Source organism: Apteryx mantelli, chromosome 21, assembly GCF_036417845.1.
Source record: "Apteryx mantelli isolate bAptMan1 chromosome 21, bAptMan1.hap1, whole genome shotgun sequence".
NCBI lineage: Eukaryota > Metazoa > Chordata > Aves > Apterygiformes > Apterygidae > Apteryx > Apteryx mantelli.
The window spans coordinates 2,098,032-2,108,072 of NC_089998.1; the positions used below are offsets into that span (position 1 = coordinate 2,098,032).

Below are 10,041 nucleotides of genomic sequence, written 5' to 3' on the forward strand. Positions count from 1 at the left end.
CTACTTTCAAAGGGCAAGTCCTGGTACTAGTTATCCGAAATCAGGAGATGTTACTGAAAATTTCATTTTGTCTCCTTTTTCCTCTATTTGTTAGTGAGCAGTCTTTCATGTCAGTGGCTCAGTGTGCTGTAATGCAGGCTGTTATGCTGGTGCATGGGCATCTCGGCTCTACCTTCCTCACTTCGCAAACATTTCTAGATGCATCTGCTTTAAGGCTTCTGCAGGTAGAGCTCAGTAGTGCCAGGATGTAATTAGATCAAGCAGCAAAGATGTGTAGAAAGCTGGGAAAGCCAATCTCTCCTTTTAGTGATAAAGCATTTGCTTTCAAGGAACTTGACACCACAGCATCAGTTTCAGCTTTGGATACCGTTTGGGTTGTAATTCCAAGTGCAGCCACTGTGATGTTCAGCATTGTACAGACACCACACCAAGTCACACCAGTGAAGATACATCTAACTAGCTCTCACTTATGAACAGAAATGAAGATGGTGTGATTTCTGTTTTTCACAGTATTTGTTTGTCCCTCTGCCATTCTTTAGAGAAGAGACTTTCTGTCTGCGGTTCTAGTGCAGCATGTTATACTGAAGCCAAGGCAGTGTTATCTTTGATACAGGTCTGTTCCTGGAAAGCCTGCTGAGGCCCACATATTGGGAAGAACAAGCTATTGCAGAGGCTTGAAACAAAGTGATAATGGTGGCATTCTCTAAGTGGCTGGCCATATGACGCTGTAAGCCATAAGACTGTAGATGTTTGTCTGCCATTTGAAGAGATAAAAGCTATAAAGCAACATCATAAATGTCTCTTTAGGTAAGAACTCAGGGCCCTATACTCACTGCAAGTGGCAAAAACCCAGTGATGGAGCTCAATGAAAAAAGAAGAGGTCTGAAGTATGAGCTCATCTCTGAGACAGGTGGAAGCCATGACAAGCGCTTTGTGATGGAGGTGAGTGAAGCAGAGTTGTGGAGTCAGTAGGTGCTTTACTAAGAATGCTTCAGTATTTGGAGTTACTGGCTGATAAAGTTCAGATTTTTTGTATTTTGCTTTTTGTGATACACAGCTGTGATGATCTTCTCAGTTTTTTTGTATCTCTCATTACTGTAGTGGTGATTAGATTGGGGAAAGAAATTCCTTTTATGTTTTGGGAAAATGAGCATTAGAACTGGGTTCTGACAGCCCCAAATTGCATCATGTCTTGACATGAGGAAGAGGAGGGAAGTGGAAGCCTGACAGACCAAAATAACTGATTAGCAAATTTTTTCAGACTTCCTTGTTACCATGTTAGTGACCTGATCTGAACCTTCCATTGCTAGCTTACCAGGGATATTTGGAATGACTGTAGCAGAGGGCACACTCATTTTTTTTCTCTTCTTCTGCTATCTCTGGAATAACACTGATGGGTTCCAAAAGCAGTATGAGGTAGCACTCCACTTAAACAGTGTATGTATAGTGCAGGCAGGCAAAGATGTTTGGTGTATGAGGCACTGATAAAGATGAGGAGGCCTCAAATGATTCCTGAATCCCCTATTTTGCAGCAGTATTATTTATTTGTTGAGAAGCTCATACACACTGGCTAAATTCCATTCCAAGTAAACAAAGCACTCCTCTCTTAATTGCATTTGTGGTTTCAAATATATATAGATTCCGAATACTTCTTACATAGTGTAACATATCATCACTTACATATTCTCTACCACCTTCATAATCTTGAAGCAATAAAAACCACATGTAACACTGAGTATTCTTATTGCTGAAGTTCTTTATGGATGGCTCATCACTGACCAATAAGTGCAGCATAGTATTCCCAATAGGATAAATAGTAGACATAAACTTATGTCTTAATTTTCAGGTAGAAGTAGATGGGCAGAAGTTCAGAGGTGCAGGCCCAAATAAGAAAGTAGCAAAAGCAAGTGCTGCATTAGCAGCACTTGAGAAACTGTTTTCCGGGCCTAATGCAGCAAACAACAAGAAAAAGAAGATTCTTCCTCAGGTAAGAACTGTTAGTTGTTTTTTTGGACTTGGAATGACCCTGGGTTAGCACAGGTCTGCGTTGTTTTATGATAAAGGACCTTCTAGAGGAAAAAAGTGATTTGAGTCTCTTGTTTTATGCACACACTGTAAGGTTTCTGTTTTTATTCCTCCATAACAATACTTGTTAATATAACAGTATAAAATTATAGTTGGGACCCTACTGTGCATGTACTAAGAACATAAAGGAAGTGTTCCTTAGTAAAGGGTTTAACCTAGAGGAAATGTAGTAGGTGCAGGAGAGGAGGCACAAGGTTTCCTTTGGCGGTGGTGATCCGCTGGAGAATACACAATCAGGTCAGTGGTTCAATCGGTGGCAAAGCGGAAGTCTCTTGTGTTCCAATCCAGAGCCCTACGTAGTGTGTCCTAATCATGTCAGATAGGTAGATTTAGAGAATCAATGATTTATAGCCCAGTAATAGGCATTTATTCTAGGTTCTAGAGTAAATTTAGATTTTGCACCGAACTTTACAAATGAGGTATTTTAATTGGTGAGGAAGACTTGTATAAGAAAAAGCTCGCTCTTCGTTAGATTTAACAGCCCTGATGATCTCTCAAGTCTATTAAGAGATAGATGTTGAACAGAGCAGACACTAATCAAGTGTTCCTCCTCCAGAGAACTACAGTCAAAAATAAGCCCTGAGGATTACAATTTGGATCTCTTTTGTGCAAATAAATTAGAATTAGGATTTTCTCATCTTTTAATACTGAAGCAGAATGCATCATAAAATACACTCACAAAAATGAACAGCCAACTGTATTTTTGCCTTTGTTCTATAACTATCATTATCCCTGATTCACTGAGATCTTCAGTTAGCAATACTTCAGTTTCTGTTATTGTGTTAGAAGTCTAGTAGCTGTGAAAGACAGCACCTCATAGGATAACATTCCATAGGCAGTTAAGATACAAAAACGGTTTCTGATTCAGGCACTTAATAAATTCCCCCCTTTTTTTTTCTTTTTTTGGTTCACTTGTTCCCTTTTTGCAGTAGGTCAGTGATGGCAATAACAGCCAAATTTGCCTTTGAAAATGATTTACTGTGTTTCCAGGGTGCATGTTATACACAAAAGGGTTGCTCTGGTGTAGTAAGCAATGCCAGCTTCTATAGCTCTTTTCTGTGGTCTGAGTGCTTTTGCTCACAGGTGGTGACAAAGTGAAAGGAAGGCACTGTTCTAGAAAAAGTTAGGTTAAAGCAGTCCAATGTTATCATGAGGTGGTTATTATAACTGCAGTATATTTAAAAAAAAAAAGGCAAAATGAAGGTACTTAATAAACTAAGCAGATGGAATCTATAGGTAGTTAAGGAGCAGTTATTAAAGCAGAGAAAGAGGAGGCAGAAATCTGCTCAGAAGTGAACAGACTGGGACTTAAGTAGCACTGGTGAGGACACCCATAATCTTCAAAACTTGCAATTTAGTAAGACTAAGAAGCCTAGTAACCTGGAAAAGAGCCAAAAAAAGAAAAAGTAAAAAACAAGCCCCCTCCCCATTATAAAAAGTCTCTGAGGACAAAGGAAATCTATTGGGTATAGAGCTGATACTAAACATATCAGCCCAGATGAAAACACTTTAAAACTGTAATTCCTATATAACAACCACCAATAATCTGGCAAAAATGTTTTAAATAAAACTAAAAATGTAAAGCCAGAATATGCAATGTGTTTGACAGCTACTGTCGGCAAATCATAGAGACCGTGAATATTTCCCTCCTCAGAAAACCTGGTGTTCTGGAAGGTGTGCAGATTTGGATTTCAGAGACTACTGTGTTGAGTCTGTCATCTTTCTGAAAAATCTGACCTAGCTGTAAACATGCATGTTTTTTTAGCCTACAGTAGGATGTCTGGGTCAAATCCTGGCCCTGCTCAACTTATACGGGTTCAGAGTGGTAGGACTGAAGAAGGCAATGCGGATGAGGGGTGAGGCAGCCTGTAAGGAAGTGGAAAGACTCCTGGATGTAGTGTACACTGTCTAGGGAATGCAGTCAGTGAGTTGGGAGGACTCCTGTTTACTCGAGGGACTTGCTTGGCTTCTGTCAGTCATAAATGCTTGAGGATAGTACTTCTCCATTCCATACTCTGCCTTTAACAAGACTTGCGCATTAAGCATGTTTAAAGAGAATTAAGAAAGATGGTGGTTTAATACATACGGACTTGTATTTCCAAGAACACTTTCACGTTCTGAATTGCTATTATTTTTATTACTCTGAGCAGACTAAAGGGGCTGTCAGTACAGCTGTTTCTGCAGCAGTCCAGGCTGCTCGAGGCAGAGGACGAGGTGCTCTAACACGAGGGGCATTTGTTGGGGCAGCTGCTGCTACTGGCTACATAACACCAGGTAAGGCATGGCACAAAACAACTCGTGCTTTAATTGTCTGCGGGTATGTTCTGTTCCATGTGGGTCGCTCATCTATGCAACTGATCTCTTCAGCTTTAATTATCTGAGATGAAGCAGAAGGGAGAATTCATGGGGCTTTAAACAGTGCAAAGACTGGAAAAACTGGCAGTACCTGTCCTTTCCAAGTGTGCAACCTGAACTGCCATGTGCACAGAGCATGAGCACAGTTAGCCCATAATGGCTTTCCTGGCTTTACAGTTCTGTTACCTGTTGTTTTCATAGTTCATTGCCACAGCATGATCAATTCTCCTCCTAGCTAAAGCACCTCCTGGGTGATGTGCCCTTAGCATAAGGAGTGGCTTTCCCCAGAACCCCTTGCTCTGCTGTTTCAGTATGTTCTGGAGCTCCGGGGATTAAGTTGGCAGGCTCAGGAGTCACTGTGCTCCCTGAAACTTTCCACGTGAATTGAGGATGTTAGCAGAGCATCTGTTAGCAGCTGCTGTAGTAGCCAAAAAAAACAGAAGACCTGGCTGATGTTAATTCTTCATCTCTGCTGCACTGTTCTGATTATCAGAAGCATCTTTTGAAATCCAACAGCCTTATGGTTCTAATTTATGCTTGGTATTTGCTGTACAGAGCAGGTAGGTTGCTGATCAGGATACCTCGTTGCTGACTCCTCAGGGCAGATTTGCAGCCATCAGAAGCAAAACTGTTTCTGCTTGAAGAGCTGAAGTGCTCAGCTACTAGTGGCTGGTACAAAATAATGATTTTTACCCAGTTGGTTGCAAGCAGATCTGAAAGGCAGCTAGAGGGTAAGGTATTACAATCTAAACACAAGAAAATTTTAATGAAGTTTTCACTTCCTCACTCATTTTTCAAGGTCAATTGTTCTTTGTGACTAAAATTTCAAGGTGTCTGAGGTCTGCAGGTGTCATGTGGAGGGAGGCTAGACATTGTTTTTACTTTGAATAAGGATCACAAATCTTTAAGAATGAGAAATGCTGGAGATTCCTCAATCAAAGCAAATCTAATAGTTTACAAAAAATAAAATTCATATTCTTCATGCTTCGGTTTTCAGATTACAGCATGAGCTCTAATTATACCCTTCAGCAATTCACACATGCTAATAGTGCAGCCCTGTGGTTTGGTAGACTTGCCTCCTGGCACAGTCGACAGCATATCTTCATTGTTCCTGTATGTTGATATAATTATAAATATTAAAAACCAGTAATTCATTTTTAATGGACGTTAACATTGTTTTTGGAACTGTCTTTCTGCCTGAGGAATCATTTATGAGACACTTTAACCTGCCAGGGGCATGCTCCTTGCCAGCATGGAGTTATTCCAGAAATAGGTTTAATTTCCCAGTCATTGTAGTTGTTAAGCTGTATTGGTCTTGGCCTTCACAGGTTATTTCTGTTTGTCCCCTATCCTTGTCAGAAATCTTTTTGTGGTGCACAAAAGGGATCACACCAGGAAGAAAAAAAAAAAAAGCAAAGCTTTAATGAACTGCCAAGATATAGTAACCAAGATTAGTGTTACCACTGTTCCTTTTTGTCTCACTCCACAGCCACGTCTAGTGGTTTGCCTGTTGCCTGTTTGCCTCTGGGTGTTCAGATGCTCTTTGTGAATTTTTCTTTTGGCTGTAGAAATGGCAGACACTATAGAAGTCGCACAAGCTTTACTGATGATGATGTGAATAACTGCCACAGGTTTCTAACATCCCTTTTGTATAATGCAAGTTGAGAAAAATGATTGTTCTCTGCATTAAACCATACGTGTATTTTAGAGAGAATGTAAGCAAATACTGGACTTCTAACTGAATCTTGCTAGCTCCTTGCCCTGACAGTATAGACTGGAGGGCTTCAACTAAGAGAAAATGCTAAGGAAATGAAATATGGAAATTTACTCTTTGACGCTGAGGCTTAAGAAAGGCATTGGGTAGCTTGTTCTTCATGCCACTCTGCAGAAGGATTTTAGTATTTTCAACAGTATTTAGATGCAGTGGTGTGAGTTTTTTCCTATGCTCCTGCCTCATGTACCAGAAATGGTCCCTGTGTGTTAGCGTGCAAACACTGATAGTCCTCGGATACTGTAGGAAATGAAACCCATCCCTCATCTGTTTGTATTGCAGGCTATGGAGCACCATATGGGTATAGTACAGCTGCACCAGCTTACGGTATGTATAGCCCAATAATTAACAAATTAGAAATGATGTATAAACTATTGTGGTAGTCCAAATATAGAAGTTGGCTTAGGATTTGCAGGAGAAATTTAAAGAAATTAAAGCTCTTAAACCATGACAACAAGAGCACTTTTATGCCATAACCTTGTGGTTCTTTTTCGGTTGGAGTAGCTTTTTTGCCTATGCTTTGCCTGATTTGTGGAAGAATTGCTTGTTTTAATTGCCTGTTCCCTTTCATACTGAAACTGAATTTAAATAGTTCTCTTACTTTTTACAGCCAATCTGTGCTCCATTCAAAGACTACCGAAGGGCCTATTCCAGCATCTCTGAGCAATATTTAGCTAAATGACATTACAGTAATATTGGCAAAATGTTTGCCCACAAGTTTAAATGGCTTGTGCACAAAGCTCCTTTAATGCTGTCAACTGTATGAAACGTCCAGTACTATAAAGATCTATACATATATATTATACATATATATATATACACACACACATACATGCACACACATATACTCACACGTGCGCACACACATATATATGTATGTATGTAACTGTAGGCTAAAACATTGCTCTTTGGGACAAGCAGAATGATTTTGTGCAGCTTGTTAGCGATCAGGTTGCAAGGAAGCTAAGATATGATAATTTGTCTCAAAGTTTTTTGCTAAGAAATATGGTGAAATTAGGCTGGCAAAGTAATGGTTTCATGAAGATTGTAAAATAAACTAATAATCGCCGCGCTAAGATGGAAGGGTTTTTCTTACCTCGGCTTCTCCCTACCCACCAGCTTTTTTTTTATTCTAGACTAACAAAGCATATTTATTTCTAACCGGCCCTTTTGGTTACTTTGAATGAGGTTTATGTGGCAATGGGAGCAAAGAGGTTTGGAGTCAGTGATATGTTCTGGCACACAAAAAACAAGACTGCGTCTATCAGAACCAGTCCTACTGTTCTCTCCTGTCACAGGAGTTGGGAGAAAATCCTGCTACTCAAATGACAAATTGAGTACATTTCAAGGCCCGCAGTTTTTCATATGGAAAACAGAACTTGCAAATTGGCATTCATTTTCTGGCTTTTGTAGCATTCCTAATGCTTGTTCCTCTCAAATTTGCAGAGACTGGGCAATACCAACTTCCCTGATGCTATTATAAAATATTTTGAAACGCTGATTTCACTACTTTCTTTTATTTTAGAGGTATGTGCTATAAATAGTGGAAGAATGCTGCTGCTCCATTATTGAAAATGCCCACTTTGACTAATACTAGCTGGTCCTATTCTGTATTTCTGCAGTGGAAAGGGGCAAGAGAATGGGCCAATGGGATGTACTTGCTCTGAGAATTCCCTTCAAAATTAAAGCAAATTTCTCTAGTTTTAAAAATCCTGCCCTACTGATTGGCTAAGTACTTTGACAGAACAGCAGCTGACAGTAGTGCTTTCCCATGGAGTGTACTCTATATATTCCCTGTCTTTTGTGTGGTATTACTGAGAATAGAAGGAACAGCTGTTCCCTAAAGGGCCAGTGGGGGGGAAGGGGAAAGGAAATGTAGTTTAAGGTTTATTTCATGGCACAGGGGGTTTTTTAAGAAAGAAAAAAAAAATCCCTCTGGTTGTCTTCAAGCAATAGACACTGACTCTAACCCCAAGATGAGGGGTGTCTGCATACAGGTATCTTTTACAAGCAGAGACACCTAGTGACGTAAGACAAATCCCTCCCCTGCTGAAGACAAGGGCACAATCGTTATCAACTTTCCTGCAGTATATTAGTGGCAGCTTTTTTGTTTGGTTGGTTTTGTTTTAGTCATTCATTCCCTTCTTTCTGTGTTTGTTTTTTTTCTCATGATGTCTATTTTGGGGGCGGGATTTTAATCACTTAACTGTGTATGTGTGACATATCACTGACTTCAAAGCATTGTGAAATTGACTGCCCCCATTTTTCACATAAAGAGTTTCTGTTTTTACTGTCTTATAATTGTGATGCGAAGTACTGGGATAATGCTTTTTGGCTGTAAGGTAAACATGTCTCTTTGCCTTTGTAAGCTCTTGCATGTTGGGAAACTTCACTTTGATCATCTGGTGCTCTGGAATACCTGCTGTTGCTGCTTTGTGATTTCTAAATGGATACACAGGTTAAATATTAGAATTTAAATAGGAAACATTTTTAAAAAAGTATTTAAGTGTGAAGAAGTTTGTGAGGCCACAAGAACTCTATAATAATCACAAAATCAGGCAGATATTAATCTTTCCAGATTTGCCACTTCAATACAATAGAGCAAATGCAGAATAACGAAGCAGATCCAGAATTTGCTGTAGGTCTTTGATTTTTTTTTTATTTTTTTTTGGCTGACATACCTAGATGTTTATCAAAACTGCTGCACAGCTTCCCTATGAATTATCTTGTATGCGCAGCAGTGTCTGTCTATATTACTGCAATTGCGACTGACCTACGAAATTAACTTAGAATATAGAACAAAGTAGTGGAGATTAATTATCTTAAAGATTGTGATATAGATATTCAAATCCAATCTCTCTTCAACAAAATACACTGCTTTTGAAAATATTGCTCACTTTAATTTTACCAAATGCCAGGACAAAAATAAAAACAAACTTTAAGCTAACCATCTGTCTGAAATATTACAAAGTGTTGAAGTGTTTTTGTTTATGGGATTCTGCACCCTAAAATCACATTGATTGACTCATCTGGAAAAGGTTAATAAGAACACTACTGTAAGCTTTTATCTGACTTTCTTGGATCACTGAACTTATTTGGAGTCCTCTCCCTTTCTTCTCTCTGTAGGTTTACCCAAGAGAATGGTTCTGTTACCAGTTATGAAATTCCCAACATATCCTGTTCCCCACTACTCATTCTTTTAGCAAATGGCAGAAGCTAATTTCTATTGATTGAACAACACAGTACAGTACAGAATGTTAGAAGAGAAAAAGCCTTTTTATCCTGTTTTCTTTGAACACATACTTGAGCTAAGTCATTTGTAAAGAAACATCTTTTCCTACTTTTTGATTTTAACAAAATGCAAATTTAGTTCTCTAAAACTTGAAAAAATGTTCTGTGAAATGTTACCTCATTTTCAAATAACTTATACCAGCCTTCTGTTATAGGGAAGAACTAGAAGCTTAAATCTTACGTTTTAAATGAAGTATCCGATTATGTAAAATTAAATTTGTGAAGGATGTATAGACTATAAAACACTGATCACAAATAAACTGTTTTGTTGTAACACAAGAGTACTGCCTGTTTCCTAATGCAGTCACAGAGATTCTCAGTTAATGACCTGTACTTGTTGTAGGGCTTTCTAATGTAGGGCATAGTTATTTAAAAACAGAAGTACAAAACCACAATAGAAACTTTACAGTTAAATTTTAACTCTTGTAAATATTACTGTCTGTAATAAACTTAGTAAAACATGGGTTAAAATATTGTTTTATCTTATTCTTTTTATAGAGCTAAGCATCAGTACCTGAAATAGTATCCTTAGAATCTTT

General features: G+C 38.7%; 1 protein-coding gene across 7 annotated transcripts in view; it reads left to right on the top strand.

Moving 5' to 3' along the window:
* STRBP (spermatid perinuclear RNA binding protein) overlaps positions 1-10,041 on the top strand; it is a 73,978-nt gene that overhangs the window by 60,723 nt on the left and 3,214 nt on the right. For 6 of the 7 annotated variants that reach the window (XM_067308854.1, XM_067308853.1, XM_067308858.1 and 3 more), the window contains 5 exons: positions 808-942; positions 1,847-1,987; positions 4,236-4,359; positions 6,494-6,538; positions 9,338-9,961. In XM_067308854.1, coding sequence (XP_067164955.1) covers positions 808-942; positions 1,847-1,987; positions 4,236-4,359; positions 6,494-6,538; positions 9,338-9,414 — 522 coding nt within the window. In that variant the 3' untranslated portion in view covers positions 9,415-9,961. Of the gene's footprint in view, positions 1-807; positions 943-1,846; positions 1,988-4,235; positions 4,360-6,493; positions 6,539-9,337; positions 9,962-10,041 lie in introns of those variants that run through there. The other variant, XM_067308856.1, reaches the window with a different exon arrangement.